We start from the raw sequence: 23,720 nt of genomic DNA on the forward strand, positions 1-23,720 counted from the left end.
TGGGATTGTGCTCACATAGCCATGCTCGTTATCTCTTTCTGCACTTGAACTCATTGTGTAGGTTGGATTTTGGGCAAGTGGCTTTCTCCCACTAAAATGGGATTAGGTTTTTCTTTTCTTTTTGGCACAGCTAGAGTGAGAAAACAGCTCTGGCACTTTACATCCAGAATAGCCGAGCCAGGTAACTTGTGTGTTACGTTTTTTCATTTCCTTTGAAGAAGTAGCAGGAAATTGCAAGAAAAGTGGGCAGAAATTATAAACCTTAAACTTAATCTGAGATAGTTTGATGAAAGTTCCCCCGGCTCTCTAGGATTTTTTTTTCCCCCTCAAGGATATGTTTTTTTATATATAAATATGCATTATATGATTCGGGTATCCTGATTTTTAAAAAAATAGAATAATGCAAGCCAACCATGAACTTTGTGTCAGAGCTGGAGGGCTGCAAAGAATGAAATTTCTGTTTGTGTTGATGGGAGACAGACCCTAAAGCATGGTGGTTTGTCTGTATTTTTAAATCCTGAACTTGTATGTAAAGTGAAAATTTGAAGCTTTTTTGGAGGCAAGAATATTTTGTGATATATCATCTTGAAGATACTGATATGAAATCCTTTTGGCAGGCTGTCTGGCAGCCCCAGCATAGTGGGGAGCCTGGGATCTGGACAGGCAGTTTCCTGGTCAGTCAGGGACCAAGGATTCCTCCAGACAATGCAGTCTGCTGGGGCAGTGAACTGATGATTCTGCTTGATCAATCAACTGCTGTGCATGATCTTGTCATGTCTGATAACACAGGCATATTTGGTACCTCTCTTCATCCTCCTTTACTCTCGAAGATTAATTCTGCGGAGGACTGGAGGAACCACATGCTTTGCAGTTTGGGAGTTAGTGATTTTTCTTAATTAAACTTCCAGCAGTGTTCCTTTTTCTGTGTGTTATATCTGGCAAAACTTTATCTCACTTCTTTCGTTGTGCATGCTCAAAATACAGGATTGTTTAGTATAACTGTCCCCATGCTTTTAGAGGCAGAAACACTGGTGGGAATTAGACCTTTATAACTGGGAGCGACTTTCTGGGTCATCAAATTCTGTGTTCCCAGTATGTGTCAGATTTGCTCCTAGTCATTCCCAGGAAAATCCTAACATACAAAGAGAAAAATTCAAATCCTGCTCAATAACTTTGGAGGATTGTTTACCAGTACATCCAGGAGGAAAATAAGATATCTGTGACTATATCTTAAGTCATAATTTCCAACTTTTTACTGGGAATGATTAATTTCATTTCACACCTAAATAACCATTTATCAGCCTTTACTAGGAATACCTATTTTTTGTGATGCAAGAAATAGAAGATAAGTCTGGTATGTTTGTTGTATCAGGAAGGACATGTGAGATGCATAATACTAAATACCTAAGTCATGGCAAACTGTCATGGCAAACTTTTATGGAAGTCGCTTAGATTCTAGAATTTTAAATATGCAGTTATGCTTCTTTCTTCTAATATGAATGTCAATTTAACAAAGGTGGGCATCTTGTAGGAAGAGTGGTCTCTAGAACAAGTATAAAGCTCAAGTATGTTTCTTATTCTTCATTTTTCATCTTTTCTTCTGCTGTTTGTTTTGGTACTGTCACTTCCTGTTTTCATTGTTAGTCACCAAACAAGAATAAAACTCTACCTTTTTAGGATAAGTGAATAGTATACTAGAAATACATTTGCTAAAACTGTTGGTATAGCTCTTGGCAAGAGGGTATTGAAATGTGTCATCTTCCACCTACAGTCGGCAGGAACCTGAGTATAGATGTACTTCAAGAGCTGGATCTCTGTACCTTTCAGGGTTTGAAGCTTGCGGGTGGGTGAGGGGGTTGATGGGGGTGTACCACACACACACGACCAGTGCCTTTATCCTGATCAGCCAGTTGGCTGGGCTGTTTTCACAGAATAGGTGAAAGGCATGTGGAATCACTGAGCCTTTAAAAATTGTCTTTAGTGTGTCTTCAGGGTATTTATGTATACATATCAACTATTACTCTTTAATCGTCCTGAGTTCAATTAAGAATACTTAGGAGAGGAACTGTTACTCCAGGTAAGTTGCACAGCACTGCACCCAAAGAAACCTTTGGATTCATGGCACTGCAAATCATCGAGAAACTGACTGGCACTTAAAAATACATGCATTATATATTAAAACCCAAGAATTTAAGAAAGATTTTTTTTAAAAAATAATTATTTTAAGTATTTCAAATATATTTTTTAATATGATTTTTTTAAAAAAACATGATTTGCCTTTATATTTGTTCTCAGGCTTAGTTAAATTTACGCTGTATATACTGTCCTGTCTGGCATGATAAAGCTGTTTCTGTGAATTGTAATGGGCGCTTTGAAAGTTGTGGTTGATGATGTCTTGTACGTTCTTCATTGGCAGGTTCCAGTTGCACACTGTTTTGGGCCTCCAGGACATTACAAAAGAAAGTTTTGCACTGTGTGCAGAAAGTCACTGGAGTCACTTGCCTTTCGATGTGAAGGTAACTTAAAAAATCCTACTTGTATAGCCATCTGTGTGTTATCCAGTAGCATACACTTTGCTTACATTGCATACACTGAAGGTATGTTTATACATACATACATACATATTCACTGACTATGTTTGAGAGATTTTTGGGTTGTTTATCATCCACTCATTGATTATGGAAATGTGTACTTCAGATTAAGGAATAATAAATCAATAATTTTCAATAAACCACATAATTTGTTAAATGTGTATACTCTTTCATATTTCCTACAATTTGCTTTTGAGCAAGTTGTGCTGATGGTATGCAATGAATCCATGCCTGAGACATTCAAAGAACAAGAAGCTATTATGTCAAAAGAGACTTCTCCTGTTAAGGTGATTTGTTTCTGTTTCCAGTGGAAGCTTTTGATAAAGGGAATCATCAGGTATTCATGTTTCTAAAAACTCCCCCTTTCTTCAAAAGAATGGAATATAACTTTTTTGAATTACAGGTTTCAGAGATCTGTTGCTTGTAATGGGGATGAGGTGCCTTCAATGGAAAGATATTTGAAAATATTATCTGTGAAAATAGTACTTCTCTGAGTGTTCTGACATGGATTCTCTGTAAAAACAGTAATTAAAGAAATCACCCAAACACCAGAATTATTATTTGAAATACATGAGTACTTGACTGATTTTGCCATATTCTCCCTTGTCACCCCTGTCTTGAATGTATAGTAGTTGTTGTTCAGTTGATGTTGTGAGGTTGAATAGAATTAGTATTTTAAAGGAATATTACCTGTGAACTGTCTAAAAAAAAAAAGATGGGCTATTGAGAGAAGAACCAATTCTGTAAGGGTTTGAGATGCTTTCAAAATTACTGTTATGCTGAAAATAACTTATTTACTATGGTTGCCTCTGTGTATGTGTAGGAGAAACATTTCTCTTTGATCAGGGCTTAGACTTACAATGGTGCAGTGCTTTTGTTTCTGCTTTTCTCTGGTGAGTTGCATAACAAATCTCAACTATGTTTTTCTGACTAGGGGGAATCTGTCAATATAGTTACCATGCAAGTTGGATGGTTTGGTGGGATGGTCAAAGAGCTACAGATACCACAGAGTCTTTTCTGATGATCTGTCTTAATAAGCCTCAGAACTTGTGTGGTAGGAGGTAAACATAGAGAATTTGAAAAGAAAATTTTTGCTAGCTATGTCCTCTTGACTCTGGAAAATAGCTTTAGTTTAGTGATGTATTTTAGTTAAAGCTTTCTAAATTTTGCTTTCATATTCTTACTCTTAATTCAACTGTATTAGCATTTTACCCATTGCAAGAGAATATTAATTTTTTCAAATGTTTCCATTTAAGTGTTCTTAAACAAGAAATGCATGAAATTGTATGTTATATTTAGGCATTACAAATGCACGGACATTTTTTTTCTGGTTCAGTGAAGGTTCTGAATTGTGTTCCTCACATGGATTTAACAGTTTTCTTATTTTGCATGGTGTGACTTGTTTGCTGTCCTGTTTTCTGAATACCAGTAAGTCTTCAACTTGTTTCTCTATGCCTTTCCAAAATGTAGCTTAGAAAGGGCAGTTGAGGTTCACAAAATGCACAAGATTCTTCCCTTACTCTTGAAAGAAATACTTTCAGAATTTGTTTTAGAAGTCAGCTGTTTTAAGCTGTAGAGCTTTTAAATCCAGATGGAGATGTTGAACATTCTTTCTTTTTTTGCGTACTTCTAATGACTTAGCTTAATAGTACAAGTCTATTGTTGGTTATGATGTTCTCTTAATATTGAAATGTAAAGAACTTTTCCTGGAATCTGCCATAATTAAGATAGAAAAAAGGGTTAAGGTGAACTTATTTATTCTAAGCAAATGATTGACATCATTAGATGTACTTCTAAAATAATTGAAGTAAGTTGGACTCTTCATCCCTTACAATAAAATAAATTTTCTTGAAAGGAACTGAAAATTTTCAGACAAGTACTAAATGCTGTGGGTGCACGGAGGGGCATCTGTTCTAAGAAATGAGCATGCATGTATATTAACCCCCTGGTGAGATAAATACACACACTTCATTGGCAAAAATGTCAATATTTGCACTCAAAATTCTGCTAACAATTGCTAATTACTTTGGATAGCTATTTTTGCTGTAGGATTCACTGGTAACTGTTGAACTTGGACTCTTGATGTTGAGAGTTGCTCTCCCTTTTCTTTCCAAGAAGGACTGGAAAGAAAAAAAGAGGGAGTCACCCAAACATTTTTAGAGTTGGATCTTTTACAGAAGTTTCTTATTAAGCATCAACTGGGAGTAGCAAATTTTCTGAGGAGGGAGGCAGTTGTCAGAAAAACCTTTAAAATGTTAAGTTTATGTATCTGAAATTACCCAGCTTGTTTTTTTGGCAATTATAAAGAAATTCACAGCACTTTCATGACTAGCTTGAACAAAAAAACTGTCCTTCTGTTATGAGTTAAAGAATTGTGTAGATTATGGAAGGGATGATAAAGATGAAAACTTCTTTTTGTAGGCCATCTGATTTGACTTGATCTTTGCATACTAAAAACTTGGTCTTTACTACCAGCAGTATATCAATCTTAAGGTTTTAACTCTTGTGACACTCCCACCCTTCCCATGCACACATTTTCATATTAATTCTGAGTTGGGGTGGATGTTAGAAGCAGCAGATGTGAATTAAACAAAAGGAAGAAAAAACCCACTGTGTCCTTAGGAAGTGTAACAAAGGGCAGTGTGTGCCTGTGTTAGCAGAATTAACTATAAAAACTCCAACTGTTTCGTTAATTCCTTGAAGCCACAATTTGGTCTACAGAAACTTTTACCATTAGTGAGGGTATGACTCAAAAGCATCTAGCTTTCCCAGTAGCTGGATTTGCAAAACCATAATATGTTCCTGTGATATCTGTGAATATGGAGAAATGTGAGGTGGAAGAGGGACTGTGTCACACCTCATACAAAACTTTCTTGAGGTCAGCGAAGACACACAGTATAGGGAAGCTGTATGTGAAAGCTTGTGGTTGACTTAGTAAGCCCTGTTAAAAAGGGCTTTGCTTTGGTGTGGTGGTAGATCATGGTCTTCTGTGGGCTTAGAATAAGATAGTGTTAGTGCTCATCGCCTTTCTTCAGGATAACATATTATTCACTATGTAACTTAAAACTGTTTTCAAGAAACTTTCAGATAATGTGGCTAATGTGCAGTTGCCACCTTCTAGGTCAGTCTTCAGATTTTTGCGATGTGCTTGGAGCAATAACCTGTTTGAGCAGAACAGAAAAAAATATTTGAAGAATTTGATGCTTTCCTCTCTTTCATTTATTCAACAAAATATTGGATGCCTTCACAGCGTACTTGTATACGCAAGTCTTCAAAAAATAGCTAGAGGAGGATCTCTTTCATCCATCTCTGTCTGTGAGGTCCATAGAGAACTTTTCATAACTCTTGCAGTAATGAAGCTAGGTACTGAGATCTTCTAGTTGTTTGGGTTTTTTTGTTGGTTTTTTTTGTTGTGTTGTGTTTTGGTTTGGTTTTTTTTTAATGATTGATTCTTTGTAGCCTAGCATTTTAACTGGGTGGGTTTGGTTTTTTTTTTGGTAGATTCTCTGTTCTTTCACATCTCATGCTTCAAGTCAGCTTTTAAATAATGAAGGTACTTTATCCAAAACAAAGCTTGCCTAAAACTTTATCGGCCTTTCTAAAATTTCTTTCAGCTACAGTATCTAACAAGTATTTTGGAAGACAATGTTAAGCTTACTTAAGAGAGTGTGCTGAAAAAATTACTGTTTTCCTTTTCCTGACATTGAAATGATGATTTACCAGATGCAGACATAGTATGGACAAGTCTTCTCCCTGATTAACATGCCAGTTTATTCTGATTAGGTTTAAAATTAAGTCCATTGAAAGTCATCTGGCAATATAAAGGATTTATTTCCTCAGTAAAACATGCTTTCTGGCTGTTGCAGTCTCCCTGAGAATGATGTTCTCCAGTCATTTTGCATGTTCTGATGTCAGCGTGTGTCATATCACTTTGCAAACATAAGCAAGTCCATGCCAGTGCAGACGTGCTATGTGGTTTGATGACTGATCCAGCCTCTGCCACGTCTCCCGTGGGATCCTGAGCAGGACAGGGCTCCTGGCTGCTTGCAGGAAGGATGTGCTGCTGTCTTGCTGCTCTTTTGGTGGCAGTACCCCCTTCTTTGCTGGGGCTGGGGAATCAAATGCATCTCTTCTCTTGTTTTCTTGTGCTTCTGACAGCTCCAGAGCTGGAGAGAGGGGCCGTCCGGCAGAAAAGCACCTGCTGTTTCGAACCCTCTCATGAAATGCCTGCTTGCTTTGCAGTAGGGTTTGTAAAGGGAATGGAGTATTGCTTCAGGAACACATTTACTTTACACTCAAGACCTGTGGTATTTGGATGCAGAAGGACAACTTTCTTTCTGTTAATGCTTCTAACATTCTGGTTTTTTGGATTTGATTAAATCAAAGTAGGCTTCAGGCACATTGTATTGGAGTAGGCAGCGGTTCCTGTGAAACTGAGACAAAGCTGTAATACACCAAACAGTTGTTACAAATTTAACTTGCTGTACTGGAGGAAATATGGCAAGTGCTTATGAACAAAATTAGCTCAGCCTTCCCATATATTTGCTGCATCAGTTTCACACAAAGGAAATAGAGCAACACACAGGACAGTGCTGATAAACTTCTTTTATTGCCTGTCTTATGCATGGAAAAGAGCATAAAGGAAAGGAAGCATGGTGCAAAAAGGTAGTGGAGGAGTATTGGAGGGGTGGAGAAGAGCGGAAGGAACTGAAAAAAATGTGGGGTTTCCAGCTTAAAGAAGTTTTTTTTGTTTTCATGCTTTTAGTTTGTGAGCTACATGTGCACACAGACTGTATCCTGTTTGCTTGCAGTGACTGCCGTCAGTGTCACCAGGATGGGCACCAGGAGCATGTAAGTGTGGATGCCTCTGCAGCAGAATGTGGTCATACATTTTCAGTGTGAAAACATGGGCCAGAGGAGGGGGAGGAGTCTTGGCCTTATATTTCACGTGCTGCTAATTTTTTTGAGAATATTGGTTTTGGTGGACTGTGAAGAAAAATCATTATGTGATGGGTTTTTTGATAGTTGGATAAACTTATTTCAGGGAAATGTAAGTTGTTCAGGGTTCATATTTATAGTGAGAAAACATTTAATGTCCTAGTCTGTGTTGCTGTTTCCTCAGAGTTGTTTGAACTGCTGATTTTAAAGTTAGGTTGAAGAGGCTTCTGTATGTTTTGTGTAACACTAAGTCATGACATGTTCCCCCAGGATACTTATCACCACCACTGGAGGGAGGGAAACCTTTCTTCAAGTGCTCGTTGCGAAGTTTGCAAAAAAACCTGTGGCTCTTCTGAGGTGCTCTCTGGCATGAGATGTGAATGGTGTGGCATCCTGGTATGTTGTGCTGTTGCATATATTTGTGGAAACCCTATGTATATATGCACATGCTTATTTAAACACTTTTACACACATATACTTTATTTGTATACTTTATAAATACACTTCATTTATACACTTATATAAATAAATACATACTTACGTGTTAGATGTAAAATCTGATTTTTTTAAATCCCCCCCCCCCATTAGTCATTAAAATGAGCAATTCTCACAATCACAGTTAAATTTTACATAAATCCAATGGAATTAAAATTTAACAGGGACTAATCTATACATCTCTGCTTAGAAGCCTGAAGTTACTTTTTCTGTGTGAGATCAGAATTTCTTTCAGATCACGTGAATTCTGCAAGGTCAAAGACTTACCACTGTAATATGCTTATTCCTCCTTCACTGTGGAATAGTTCTTAACCTGCGTCATTGAGGGTTTTTTAAGCTGTCAATACTGATTTCTATGTTTTCATGTGATGCATGTTTAATTCCTGTGCAGCACGATACGGTACCTGTCAATAATCTTCATGAAAGCCACAGCTTTTCACGTACTGATACTCAGACTACTGTGTAGATAACAATTGATCAGTACACTTTAATGCTACTTCTTATTGAAATATGATGAAAGTGCAAAGTAGCAAAAGTAACAAAGTAACAAAGATGGAATGGGAACTGAAAAGTATATGTAAGAAATTATTAATTTGCCACTTAATGCAGGATGAGGTACTCTTTGTATTAATAATTTTAAATGAAACTGAGGTTATTCAGATTTCAGGTATGATTTGAATAATTTTAATTTAAAAAAAAATACTATGGGTTTTGTATTTTTATTCTGATTCATAATTTCTGAGGTGGGAGGGGCTATCTTTGAGAACACTCTAACACATATAATGTATATGGCCACACATACAAAGGTATACATATTCAGTAATGGCAGATGATCTCGAGTATGAAGGTGGAAACTAGCCCGTCACATTTTGGAATTAAACACTAATTAAATAGTGTTCTCTCTGACTCCGCAAGTGGGTACAGCTGTGTAATAGGCTATTGCTATTTTCAAGCTATTCAGTATAATCTGCCTACCTTTCCCACCTTCCCCAGTAAATAATCTGTATAGAATGGAAGCTGCAGGGTTTGAGACCAAAACTTTAGATTTCTCCACAGTGCTGCACAAAAACCTTTAGTTTTTTAATAGAGCTGGTTTGTAGTTCTTGGTGTTTCTTCATGTTAAGACTTCCCATTGTTGGTTATGTAAAAACTGAACTAAACAAATTAAAATCTAGGGTGAAAAATGTTGCTTGTTTCATGAAAATGCGTTACAAAAGGTCTGTATGTGTCATAACCTGAGTTTTGCAATCGCATTGCATATTTTGTTACAAACAAATTTGCTTTCTTTGTGTCTCCTTAAGGTCTTAATTGATGCTTCTATTTTGTAGGCTCATGCTGCTTGCTACATAATTGTCACACCAGAATGTACTTTTGGAAGATTAAGGAATATGATTCTTCCTCCAAACTGTGTGCAATTATTTTCTCGCAACTTCAGCAAACTGCATTGTTTTCGAATATCAGAAAATTTACAAACAGAATCAGGTAACAACTGTCAAAGTTTAATGCAACTAATTGAAGAGCATGTTGAACCTAGTGGTGTAATTCACTGAAGCATACGATTGTTAATTTTCACTGGCTTTTGTGGCAATACTATAACTTCCTGCTACTTGAGACAGGATAGAAATTTTTTAATACAGACTCTGTGTGAAATGCTGAAACTTCTGTTTACTGGTGTAGGGAAAATTGAAAACTGTTCTTTAAATACTAAGCACACAGAAAGTGAAAACATAAAATCCAAAAACTTGCTTGACAGATTAGTGTTATCATTGCTACAAACACTTGCTGATATACATGTTGGTTTTTATTTGTCATATCATGTATACAGATACTTTGATTTGCCTCTGATTAAGCATCTGCCCTTTTAAGATTTCTGTGCTGAAAGGAAATCATGTATTGAGCAGGGTGATGTTCTGCTGCCATCTAGAGTGTATGTTTTTTAACAGGTCTTTAGGAAAAAGCGTTTTTTAGGCTGCTGAAGTATTTTCTAATTTATATTTTGATTATTATGTTCTTGTAAAGCCTTTCTTTTGGTGCTTGAAAACAATAGGAAGACAAATAAAAGGAGGGCAAAATATAGGTCATGAAGGTTAAATATTTGCTAGTGCACTTTTCTCAACCTGACAGGTTGTTCTTGAACTTTCTGCTTTGAACATGCAGGTTTGGTTTTGGTGAAGGCAGTTAGTCACTAGCAGGAGCTATGCGTTACCATGTGCAGAAGCTATAGCAGGAGTCCTGCTGCTGCGTAAACTGGATGACCCTAAGTCTGTATAACCTTGATACACTGAAGTGACCTCTAAAAGCGTGAAGGGCAAGGGTTTTGTTGGCTGGCATGTTTTTTTCAGAGAGTTATTTTTCTTTTTAATGAGTTTGCTTTTTCATGGGGAAAGGTGAAGTACAACACATACTTGAAAATCATGGAGTTCTTAATGCTTCCAATATAAGAAGTACCAGAAATAAACAATCTGGATGAGCTTGATTTTGCTGGAAGACTCATTATGAACCTCGATTCAGGTCTGTTAGGTATTCTACAAGTGTCCCAAAGGCTTAGGTGAAGATAAAGTTATATTATTATTAACAGAAGTTAATCACAAACCTTTCAAATAACCTCTTCAGGTGTGACTTTTCTGATGTTGAAACTAAGTTTGTCTTTTAAACAGTGGTGTGTTCTCTTAATATGTCACACTTAAACTTTTTCCTCCTTTAATTTTTAAATCACCTCTAAGAAAAAATTGAACATGGACCACCTTAAGTGAAAGAATCCAAGGTTATAGCTGCCCCTTCTAGTCTCTTCCTTCATTATTCTACATGGTGGAAGAGAAAGTTTTCATTTCAGGATTTAGGCTATGTTTTAAGTGTACGAGTTCATGTTACACATATTCAAGTTTTTTCAAAGTAATAATGTTTTTGCATTCCTTTAATTAAAATATATGTTTTTTTACTTTGAATTGAGAGAATGCAGTGCAGATCAGTCATTATCTGGTGGTCAGAAACAGATGCATGGGAAAGGAGAAATACTCAGTAACCTAATTTAGAAAATTTCCAGTGCTTTATTGCAACATGAAAAAAAAAAGAATAAGAAAATCCACCACATTTGGAAAGCCAGAATGTGTTTCTATAGCACTCAGTCTGCATATACCCAGATAAAATATAGCAACTCCCTGAAAAATTTCTAACAACAGATCTCTTATCTGCTGGTCTGTGAGAATTTCCGCTCCTTGGGCTCAGCTCGCTGCTGTACAGTGCGCTGTGGCTTCCTAGGGTGGAGGGGCTGCTGACCCCAGGGGTGCAGGGGCCAAGCCATGGGGATACTCCCCTTTCCTCCTGCTGCTGGTCCCAGATGTAGCTCTGAACTTGATGGCTGCCCTAGCACTTGACATCTTCCTTGTTTCACAGCTCACAAAGGGCATTGCTATCACGTCTCACTCAAACGAGGGGAATGAGTGACTTAGATTCGTAAATCCCCAACAGAGTGGACAATGGTGAAACAAGTCTCAAAGTCCAAACGTTTATTATTAATTTCCCACAGTGTATTGATTGGATACCCAATAATTGACTAAGTATATAATGAATTATAGCAAGTGTGTTACCTAATGATAATAAGGAAAAAGAAAAAAAAATGAAAGAAGAGAGGTAGAGGTAAAAATAGAAATCACTGGTCTGGGTTCATGCGTCAGTCCTGCTGAGGGTTCAAGGATGCATTGTTTTCTTTCACTCCTCTCCATTCCTCTCCATTCCTCTCCACTCCACTCCTTCTTTCTGTATCTCACTCCTCACCCCCTCAATTTATACACACGTTCCTTGGGTCCGTCCCCTAGGTCAACCCACATACCTACATATCCCATGTATGGGGAGGGGTAAGGTGCTTCATGGGATGATGTCATTAGCATGATCTTGTTAATCTCCATTAGCATATGCAGGGGTGTCAACTTTAATATGCACTTTGCGGATAATGAAGCAAAGGTCATTCACCGGACAGATGGCCCTTGAAACTTTACAAGATGCACCAGAGTGGAACCATCCTGCCTTCACAGGGCTCCCTCCTCCAGCCGCATCCTGTGCTATCCAGGCCGCCTTATCAGCTCCAAACTGCACACTGTCCACCTGTGACTATAGTTTCATTACTTGTGAAGTGAGACATTCGTTGGCTCAGAGGGCTTTTGCTTGCCTCCCATCCCTTTTCTCCTTCTCTGGCTGTTTTGCTCAGTCTCTGTTTTTCACAGGCCTGTTTCTCTCAAGCGCTGTTTCAGAGAGTTACAAGTTGTTTCTCACAATCACTCAGAGGAGATCTGTGGTAGTCACCTGGATTAGTTAACTGCTGTAGGCACAGGTCTTCCCAAGCTGATGGTTGGGAAGTGCCAGATGACTTGTCCTAGGCAGAGAATAAGCACGTCATCATTGACCTACTGGGGGCCATTTTTCTGGATTAGCTTTTGCCACTGAGTAAATGGTAAGCTTCATGGCCAACATTCAGTGAACATTTCTGTGCTGAAAGTGGCTTTTCAAAACTCCTGGGCTACTAGCGGGAAGCAATGATAGGCCAGTTCTCTCCTCTTCCTCCAACAGACCCCTGTCTTAGTGTATTTCAAAAGGAGTTATTCTTTAGAATAGTATCAAGATGCTGTTAGTGTATGTTTCCCTACTGTCCAGACTGAGGGAGAAAGAGTAATAAAAGATGTCAGCTTTTTCTCATCTAAACTTAGAAAAAGGGGAGGTTTGGGAGCAGTCAGGAATTCTTTCATTTCTTGTTGTATTTACTTACTCTTTTTTTCATTTGATTTTATCTGAAGTGAAATTCAAAAAGGAATTCAGCTTCCATTTATTTCAGGGTGTGTCTCAAGATCATATTGTATAGATTTCTCTCCAATCTGAATCTCTTTGTCTGACAACTATAACAGAGAAGGTATTTCAGCCTTTCGATTAGATTGTAAAAATCCCAACCCAGAAACATTATATTGGTCTGTCTTGTAGTCAGTTGAAGCAGTACCCAAATACTTAGTAAATTATCTGCTCTCCAGTTCAGGACTCTGCTAAGTACCCTTGTTAACATGCTGCAATTCTGCTTCTTGGGAGCTTTTTCTGCAGTAGGTTTCTGACTTCCCTAGTACCTGCTTTGCTCTGAAGAGCTGTCTTTACCGATTTTTTTTTTTCTCTTTTGGTTGTGCTTTGATTTCCTGTTTTCTTGCTCAACTTCAAGGCATAGTTTTTTATAAAGCTGTTGCCTGGCTTATAGCTTTTGGGACCTTTGCATCCCATTGAAGACTGCCTGGGAGTTTCAGTGGGTGGGAGTATGAATAAAGTTATATGATCAGCGCACTGGATTGGCTCATGTTGCACACCACTACTAACCGTAATGAAGAAAAAATGTCAGTCTTCCTGCATGGACCTGAGTGTCAGGAATGAGAATGCAGTCAGAATGTTATCTTCACAGAAGCAAATGCAAATATTAATAGCTTTTATTTTAATATTTTCTAAGTATTTTATCTGTGATTTTACAGGCTGTGTTATTATCTGACAAGTTAGCTCCTAGCTTTTAGTGAGAGCAGTGAGCTGCTGTCAAAGTTGTCTTCTGGAGTGCAGTAACTTCTTTCTTTCTCTTTGGGTGTCAACAAATCTGTTTTTCAGTTATGGAAATTATTTATATAATAGCTACATACTGGACTAGAAAGCTGTTACTGCAATTCCTGGACAGATTTGGTATTTTAAAACTTAATGGAAAGCATATATACTTTAATCCCAGGCAAGCATTGCAGCTTGAGAAAGGGATGAAATGCAGTAGTTGCAGTATTAAAACTAATAATGGAATGACTTCAGGTATGCCTTCACTGTAGTTATATGACAACGCAAGGGTTTTTTTTTTAATGGTGTTTTTATAGTATGGATTATTATCATAAAAGAGACAGAAGAAGGAACAGTGCTTTTCTGACTGGATTCTTTTGTGTTAGCTTCTTTGATGGAAACCATCCTTAAATGATAAACACTTTTTTTTCCCCTCTAGTTCAAATTAACAAGATTCCTTTCTTAAAGTGTTTTTGTTTTCACAGATGAAGATGATGATGTTGATGGGTCAACACAGGGATCAGCAAAAGATGTCCAAATTTCAACAGATTCAAGTAAGCAGAATTTAGTAAGTGGTGAATAGTCATCCATTACATCTTTATTCATATAATCATAACTTGCTTTGCCTTACGAAAACCTATTAAATGGCTGGTTTTCTAATGCTAGGTATCAATTTGAGGTCCTGAGTTTTGGTCCAACACATTTATCCAGAGTCTTACAAGTATCATCACTATTTTCCACTGATAGATTGGCATAAGTGACAATCTATTCATTACCCTGACAAATAGATCATTTCTCTCAACTTGGTAATCAAAGAAAAAGTATGGTGTTAATCTGTCAATCCATAGATAAGTAACCAATTTAAAGGTCAGACAGTTTGTCTTTTGAAAGCCTTTTTCTTTTAAGGTAGCGGGATCCAAATCATACTGAAGACACCAGGTGATTTTTTTTTTTTTCCCCCTTGGGCATATTTCAGTAAAAGTGTATGTACTCTTGTGCATCAGGATTGAGCCAGACCGGTTGCTGCTTATGCAGTTAAATTCTTAGACATAAGGAGTTTTCTGGGGTTGGTATTAGCCAAACTCTTTACTTTTCAGAAGATTAAGCCAAGAACAATTTAAGGGCATCCCACCCACTGTATCCATATTAGTAACTAAAAAAACATGGCACTTGCGACCTAATGTGGCTGCATGGATTGTTGTAAAAACTGAAATTTCCAATCAGTAAATAGGACTTCTTTTCCTTTTTTAGCCTAAAATTCTTAGCATATTAATAGGATAATTATACAATGCTGTTTGGATTCTTAAAGAAATCCAGCTTAGTAAATAATTAACTCAGTGATGGAAGTGATATCAAGCATGCTCTTACTTCATGTCGTAAAATTTGAAGCTGGTGTGTCTTAATGACTCTAAGTTATGATCCACCACTTTGCTCCCTTATTATGGGACCAGGCTCTGACTAACTGCTGTTTACCTAAGAAACTTTGGCTTTTTCCAGTGTTGTAAGTGACATAAGTGTTTGAATGTCAGGACTTTTATACTTTGCCAGCTAAGGCTATTTCCCTTACTCATGACTGTCAGAGTAAATTATGTATCGAGATATTTCAGCTAGATTGATTGAAAGTACAGGACAGGTCAGCTTTAGACAGCATTCCCAAAAGAAGCAAAAAAGATACGAAAATTGGAACAGGATACAAATGTTAGTGTGGGTTTTGTTCATATACAGTGTCCCTCTGTGGACCGGAGAAAGCAGCAGCAGATGGTACATTTTCAAGGCTTATGTAAAGAATCATTATAGTGTCATTAAAACAAATTGCTTCCTCTTTAACACATTTTCATGAAACAGAAGTCAGTGTAGAGTCCAGCAGCATCCTGTCCCTTCTGTGGCTGAGCACAATGAAGGTCTGTTAGTGGGAAAGTGTGTGTGTGTGTATACATATCTGTATTCTGATACATATATATGTATATATGTACATGTGTGTGTGGCTGTGTGCATGTATGTGTGCATACATCTATGCACACAGACCCCCTCCCCTCCTAGGTCTTTTGGTGGACCCCCAGCCTGTACAGTCTGCCCAGCAGTCATCCTGGACCTTTTGGTCTCTCCAGTAGTCATCTCCATGAGATGCCTCACTTGGACATGGATGCACACATGGCTCCCAGTCCACTTACCTTGCGTGTCAGTGAATCCAACCTAATGTTTGCTGGCGCTCACACTACAACTGTCACTGTGGTTGCTGGCACTGTGGACACATGGGTCCTGCAGTCCTGCTTCAGCTGCTACATTCAGGAACCTGTATGCACACATGCATGCAAAAGAGTTGAAACTACACCCACAAAAAGAGTGGGAAACAATGTTTAATGAGAAGAAAGGACAGACTGTGCTGCTCAGGTGCAGGGCATGGGCTGGCAGGCACACCAACTAGCAACCTCTTTACATGTTGCCAGTTTCTTTTATCTCCTTATCCCTCTATTTTTCCATACTTATTCCTCCACAACCCCCGTGGATCCCTTCTTTCCCCTGCCTGCGGTTTCTCCCCTAAACATCCCCAACAACTCTTGTACAATCCCAGAATGCTCTTCCCATGCATTTCATAGAGCCCCACATCCTGAGCAACCTCATCAGTTGGTGAGGTGACCCGCAGAGCTTCTGCACACCCACTTGGTGGGTGCCAGCCCCAGCCCATGGTGCTGATGCCCTTGCAACCAGGCAGGGCATGGCTTCTCTGATAACTTCTCTGACAAAGTTATTGGGGTTCACCTGCCAGCCATTGTGCTTGTGTAGTCATACCCTATCTAACATGACAGAGGCACGGCTGTAGTGCCTACACATGTCTCTAGTAATACCATTTGTGTAATACGGGTCAAGAGTGTGCTGGTGATTAGCTTCTGTGTGTTGACTGAGTACATCTGCCACATCTTTTGGAATGTTGCCATGCTCTCCCTCAGGAGTGTCAGAACTGTATTATATACCAGAATAGAGTCGCTTTTCTTAATTCTGGCTCTCCATGATTTACAGACACAAATTTTTAAAAACAGTGAAAATAAGTCAGAACAAATTGAATAATACTGACTTGTAAAGACTTGCTGTTCCATAGGAAGAAAGCCAGTAAAAAAGGATGCAAAGTCTGTAGATTAATACTGGAAGAAAATTTGGATTAGTCCCTTTTGTTCCTTTGCTGTTGTAGTAGGCTTGTTGAGTGAAAAGTTAGAAGATACAAGTCTTAATTTTGGGAGCTTAAATATGTTAAATCATCCATGAATCTTACCCTACCAAGATACTGAAGCCAAAAGCACAAACACAACCCTACACTTTCTGAGGTCATAGATCTAACAGGCTCACAGAGCAGGTTTGGAAAAGAAATATAAATCCTTGTGTCTGAGACCATGAGCCAGCTTCCAAGCACTTGTCTACACAGTGAACAATTAACTTGAGGAGGACTGAAGGTTACAGGGATAACAGGATAAACATAACATGGATGCCCTCATTAGTGTAGTTAGTTGTATTGCCTGGGGCAAGAGTTGAGCCCCAAAGTCCATTTTTATACTAAAATAATTCTTGATCATTCTGGGAATATATAACTGATAAAGCTGCTCTGTATTGACAGATGCCAGGTAGCTGGATGTGGAGGTGGAGAAGGGGATTAAAAGTGCTTCTTAGAGGTGCCTTTCAGGAGTGTGAGTTGTCTGTCCTTTCGGAGATGGGATGTTGAAATAGATTTCAAACACAGATTATTCTTATTTTCCTGGAGACACAATTCATTGGTCTCAGCTAAGATGCAACCACAGATGTAAGCTGCCAAGCTTGAAAAGTCGAAGGCAAACTTTTGAAAATCATTCCTATTATTTCATGGTAATAGGAAGATTTAGTGGAGGGGGGGAAAGAAGAAAAAGTTGGTTTGTTGTATATATGCAACAGACGAATCCGAGAGGAGCTATCTCAGTAATTCCTGAAATACAAAATGAGTGAATAAGAGCTATTAACTTGTGCAATAATCTGCAGAGATCATGAAAACACATTAGATTCTGCCCTCATTGCTTGCCAGGAATCAATAAAAACTGAGGATACTTGACTACTGTATAGCAAGGCCTAGGCAGCTTTTATTTATTTTAAAACTTACTCATCATAGACAGTGTCTGAGAGATGTTGCTTCTCCACATCCTTAACTTCTTTCCTCACCAAGACTTCTGTTCAGGGGCACTTCAAGAGATACTCATTTACAAGTTGAATTGCTGTACCTGGTGTCTTGCTGAAAATGTTTTTACCCTAAGACAGTTTGCTACACCTGCAATTGAAGGTATTTTGAAAAAGAGGATTATGCTCAACCGTGTTGAATGAATTAGTGCTTCAAGTGCTGGAAGAGGTTGTATATTTTCTTTCCTTGGCTGAATTGCCTGTAACTACTGGGAAAAGAAAAATTAGTGTTCTGAAAAATCACACATTACTTTTCTTTTGCTTCACTTTCCCCACTGTGCGTATCTTCCTTTCCACTCCTTCTGTCAACCCCTTTCATCTGCCTTTTCTGACACTTGATATTGCACACTGTTGTTTTCACTTCTCGCCAAGTTGTGTTTTGTGCTCTTCTCTAACTTGTCTCTCCCAGTTGTCCTCCTTCCCCAAGCACAACATTTACTCCCCAGTGTTGCTGCCCCTTTGGCTTGGTTCCCTTTCAGTCTGCCTGTCCCTCTCAAGTTTCCTGAGTCCCTTCTCCCTTGTCCTTGATGTCTCATACCAGTTGGTAGTGAAAACACTAGCTGCTCTAGATGTCTATTTCCGGAAAGGCTAGTGCCTCTTCTTAACTACTTCCTGAAAATGTGAAGAAATTTTATGGAAAATCTCTTCAAGAAGAAAAGTTGAAAAAATCCTCCTGTAGTTCTATAGCATCATTACCAGAAGACTATGGAGAAAGATTCACAAATATAACTAACTAGTGTTAATTTATTCCCTGCCTTACTGGTCCTTATGATGTCTTGTCAGATCAGAAATTTAACCATAAATACTTAAGTATGACATAGAGATCCATGCTTTTGTTTTTTTTTTTTTTTTCTGTGATTATGTGTTCTCTTTGCTTTAACATTCTGCTAGTCTTGATGCTTGTGTACAGTTCCTCCATAGCAGCCCATTGAAAATTTGCACTGACACATTTCAAGAGGTATATTGAGGGTTCAATGGACTTCCTGGCTGTGTGTATGAGTGCAATCCATTTGTCAGAGGCATGTGAAGAGTGAAGGTCATGGTCCTGTCTCAGCACTCATTGGTTGCATGTGAACTGTTTGCTTCAACGTGTGCTTATCTTCCATAGGACAAAATGCAGCCATCAGGAGAAAACCCTCTCTTAAGGAAGTTTTAGAGGAGTCTTAAGAGAGAAATGAGGGCTGTGGTGCTGTCAGCAAACATACTTTTCACAGCATGTCCTTCCACAACCCTTCTTTTGTCAGGCAGTGCTCTGCTCAGGTAGCTGTTGACCTGCTGAGTAAGGGAGGTAAAATATTCTTTAGATAGACCAAAGTCACTGGCATAGGGCTTGCTTGTGTCTTGTCCCAAACTTGCTGACAGTGTGAAGGAGACATTCACTGTAATTCTGCAAGCAGGAACAAACTGTTTTCAGGAAGAAGCAAAGACAGCATGTGTGGATATGAGGGATTTTTCCTCTAAAGATACTTCTGAAAATGTTCAGGCTTCATGAAAAAGGTGATTGTACTCTGCTCAAACTACTTACAGCTAACTAAGCATGTCACATGTTCCTGTGAAACATGATTTAAATGGATTTGGAGCCCTAAAGTTAGAGGAAGAAGCAGGTTAAATCAGATCAAGTAGCAATACATATGGTAAATGCTCGGAGAAGTTCTAAAGACCGTGCTGCAGAAGAATGGTGAAGAGATGGCTACCAGTGTCGGATGATGGCTATTAACACAGCTTGGTGCTTCAAAACTGACTTGGAACTAGAGGGGTTTGAGCTGCTCACAAAAACAATTCAGGGAAGTGACACACCTGCAAATGGCTCTCCTGGAAGAGGAACAGCTGGAGAAAGGAACAGTTTGGGATTCTGAAAGACTCTGTAACACCAGTAAAAGAAGTAATATACAGTTCTTACCTGCTCTATTGCTGCCTTGTAAGTTGTGAATAGTAATACTGAAATAACCCAAATTTGGCAGTCCACACTGTTGTAATTTGAAGTAGCAGTCACTAGAGAAGGAGAGCAGAAAGTGCATGGACAGCACAAGTTTTGTTGGGTAGAATGGTTCTTAGTAAGTGGTTGCTAAAATTTAGTATTTTGAGAGTAAATGCCACCAACATGTTTGATGTAGGCCTCTAGCTTTCTTCAGTGGCAGAAACATTCAGGACTACATCATTTTCCTGTCTGAGCCACAAGCCATACATCAGTCTTTTCATAAGCTATGTCCTGTCTGTGGGGATTTGGAAGTCAAAATTCATGAGCTTTGGACTCATCAAATGCTGTTTATCCTTTTCCCAAGAAAACTTGATATCTTAGCCTCCGAACTAAGAATCCATCGTTTGTAAATTATGCCTGGAGCTGACCTTTTTGTAGTTCTTTTCCCTTGAAAAGCATAAACATGAAGAACAGGGTTTTTTCAACTCAGTATCCCATGATAAGAAAAAAAGTAATGTGTTTTTTTCAGGAAAAAGTCCTGGTACTGTGTAGTCTGATCCAACAGGAAAAGATAAAATATGTTTGACAGTGAAGTGTCAATATTATTAAACAGGTTGTAATTTCCTTAAATACCAAAATTTGTTATGTGCATCTCTTGCATATTAGCAAGGTTTTTTTATACTAAGTAGTGGTATGTAGACTTCACTTCTATAACTGGAACATTTTCTAATATTTAAAAATTGGAACAGGAGAGAGAAAGAGCTTTAACTAACTTTGAAAGTGATTGTAGCTGTGCTTCTTTCCAAAACTAGCTAGACAAATAAAACTGGCATAAGACACCACTTAACTTTCAGGTTGTGAATGTACACTTGAATGCATTGGGGTTTTCTGGATGACTAGTTGTGGTCAAATAAGTACCTGTTTGTTCTTTTGTTAATGTGTTGCCAGAAGTTCATGTATAAGAAAGCTATCTTTCATCAGGTTGCAGTGAAAGTGTCCCCTGTGAGGATCAGCGACAAAGTTAAACATGATTTTTTACTGATAAATTGAGCTTGTTTTGTACAATGGATTATCTTGAGGAAATAGGGACTGAACATACTGTGTATTTAGCTAAGGAATGTACTTGAGCCTACTTACTACCGGTCTGTAGATCTAAACTCTTCGCAAAACGGTTTATTTTAAGAGTCAAGCCAACTTTTTGCAACATTTGGCTGGTCTTAAGAAGTAGAGCACTCATTAAAAAAAACCTGCAGTTAAAATTGCGAGGGATTCTCTCAGGCCAGCTAGTATCTAACAAGAACAGACTACAAAGGCAGTTCAAATGAAATCAAATTCTAAAACTTGGATGAATGTTTTTATTCTCAGATGGTTGTCTACTCTCTGCCTTGCTAGAGAAAACGGTAGAGATTTTGATAATGTTGTGAAAGTTCAGACTCAGAACATTGGCTGTGCTGTCACTAACCAGCATTTGCTGTGTTTTCTCAAGTTGTGTTAGCCCTGAAGGATGTCACCCAGGACACAGTGTGAGTTTTGATTAAAATTTGTCTATGCTAAAGTCACCATGGAGATTACTTTGAGAGAAATCTGCTTCTAAAAGAATTTTACTTTTTCTGACATAAATCCAGAAGGAGTGGCTTTCTGGCATGTGCTGTAGTCTCAGTGCAAAGACAGCAGAGTTTCAAGGATACTTTAGAAGTGAGAGTTGATCATATTTAAATGTTCCTCATATTGTAACTAAAAAAAATTTGGCAACGACTAAGTTGATTAATTGGAAAACTGAAAAGCCAAATCCACCAATACTTTTCATATTTAGAAAAAAAAACTTGTAAAGTCCTGATGTATTGTATTATACATCCCAACCACTCTTCTCCAGTAGAATAATTCACTCTCCCTTGCTGTAAAGAGTGTACATCGTATGTGGAAATTGTGATTATTTGTCTTAAACAGATGTTGTAAAAGGTTTCAGCTAACTACACTCAAAAGAGTACTTGAGGCATAGTCATGCAGGGAAGAAGAAATCAGAGCTGCACTTCCAGAGTTCATTCTTCTTGACAGGAGCCAGAAGTAAACCTGCAAAACCAGAAGCCCAAAGATCTGTCGAGTGTAGATACTGTTTAGAAAGGCAGTAATTTTTGATTCTTCAATTTGACTTTCACAGAGGATTTCGGTTCTTTTGCTTCCTGCTTATCCCTTTGTTCTTTCACATCAATGCCTTAAGTGAAAACAAGTGAAATGGTGTCCTCAAAGGTCCGTACTGGGACCAGTGCTGTAATATTTATTATCTTCATCAATGACAGATAGTGGGATTGAGTTTTTCCCTGAGTGTTGGGATGAACAGTTCTTGAGATTAGAGGAGGCAATCCTTGAAAATCCACTACCTCTTCTTGTCACTGAAATTGGGAATAAACCTCTTAACACCAATGTAACATTGAAAAGCAGGCATTCTCTTTATTGCACCACTGGATGCATGGGGGCTCCACCTAATGTGCATGCCAAAAGGCAAAGGCACGCTCAATTTATACAGTAAAACAAATGAATACTTGTGCAGTTTCCCAGAAGTACCTGCTCATTTCCAGAAAATCTAATGCATATGTTAATATATAGCACAAGTGTACTAAAATTTGGGGAAGGGTCTCTGAGGGCCTTCATTTGGGGGTTTCGGTGGTCTGTGCTGGTCCCTAATGGTTGCTGAAGAGGTGTCACTTAGTGTCCTTTCCATGAACCTTTGAGTCTTTCTTTCATATGAGGTCTTGTCTTGTCTTACCACTCTGTAAAGTTTCTCAGGTTCATGATCTGGTTTCCACAGGTGTCAGCTCATTTATCTGCCCTCCCCAGGATGTACCCATGACAGTTGCAAAAATTATGTCCTTGGGTGCATTCTTGTCTGTGGCCCCTTACAGCAATTTTGACCTTGGGTGCATTCTTGCCTGAGGCCCTTTACAACATTCTCTTCAGGACTGTATGGGAGTCTTCCAAGCAGATTCCTGAGCAGGTCAAAGTCTGCTCTCCTGAAGTCCTGGCTTGTTGATACTGCTATTTGCTTAATTGTCCTCCCTTCACAGAATGGTTTGGGTTGGAAGGGACCTTAAAGATCATCTAGTTCCAATCCCCCTGCCACGGGCAGGGACACCTTCCACCAGACCAGGTTGCTCAGAGCCTCGTCCAACCTGGCCTTGAACCCTTCCAGGGAGGGGGCAGCCACAGCCTCTCTGGGCAGCCTGTTCCAGTGCCTCTCCACCCTCACACAAAGAATTTCTTCCTTAGATCTAATCTACCGTCTTTCAGTTTAAAACTGTTAACCACTCATCCTATCCCTACACTCCCTGATAAGGAGTCCCTCCCCATCTTTCCTATAGTCGCTTTAAGTACTGGAATGTGTCACTTTAAGGTCTCCCCAGAGCCTTCTCTTCTCCAGGCTGAACAACCCCAACTCTCACAGCCTGTCCTCACAGGGGAGGTGCTCCAGCCCCTTGATCATCTTCATGGCCTCCTCTGTACCCGCTCCAACAGGTCCATGTCCTTCTTATGTTGGGAGGCCCAAAGCTGGACACAGCACTGCAGGTGGGGTCTCACAGGAGCAGAGTAGAGGGGAAGAATCACCTCCTTTGAGGTCAGACACAGTGTACCTGAGTTTCAGGTGTCTCTAGAAGGCTAGCAGAACATTACTGAAGTGTCCTTGCAAAGCAGTTACTTGCTGCAGCCTTTCCTCATAATATGTCAGTGCAGCATTGAGATACCCAATGATGCACATTTCTGCCTGGGATTCTAGTTTGAATTTTTCAGCCGTCAGTTAGGGGTGGTTTGGTTTTTTGCTTCTCCAATTCCAGCTCTCCTTTTTGATTCTTCTTTGTCAAATGGTAGTTTGCTAATGTGGTTATTTGAACCTAAATGCCAATATTATTTGAGAGCAAAATGCTTTCAGTACTTTCTGCCATTCTACAATGTATTTCCAAGCCGTAAGAGAAAGATGAAAGTAGACTCCAGCATGTGATGCATCTCTCCTTTATGTCTTAACACACTGCATGATT

General features: G+C 38.8%; 1 protein-coding gene across 3 annotated transcripts in view; it reads left to right on the forward strand.

The window, feature by feature from the left end:
* Positions 1–23,720, forward strand: part of DGKQ (diacylglycerol kinase theta) — a 101,459-nt gene that overhangs the window by 33,109 nt on the left and 44,630 nt on the right. For all 3 annotated transcript variants that reach the window (XR_012635499.1, XR_012635500.1, XM_074931689.1), the window contains exons 3-7: positions 2,417–2,516; positions 7,357–7,442; positions 7,800–7,925; positions 9,353–9,506; positions 14,066–14,134. Coding sequence is in view for 1 of the 3 variants with exons in the window: in XM_074931689.1 (XP_074787790.1) it covers positions 2,417–2,516; positions 7,357–7,442; positions 7,800–7,925; positions 9,353–9,506; positions 14,066–14,134 (535 nt within the window). In the remaining 2 variants the exon portion in view is untranslated. The remainder of the gene's footprint in view (positions 1–2,416; positions 2,517–7,356; positions 7,443–7,799; positions 7,926–9,352; positions 9,507–14,065; positions 14,135–23,720) is intronic.

The sequence above is a fragment of the Athene noctua genome, chromosome Z, assembly GCF_965140245.1.
Source record: "Athene noctua chromosome Z, bAthNoc1.hap1.1, whole genome shotgun sequence".
Classification (NCBI taxonomy): domain Eukaryota; kingdom Metazoa; phylum Chordata; class Aves; order Strigiformes; family Strigidae; genus Athene; species Athene noctua.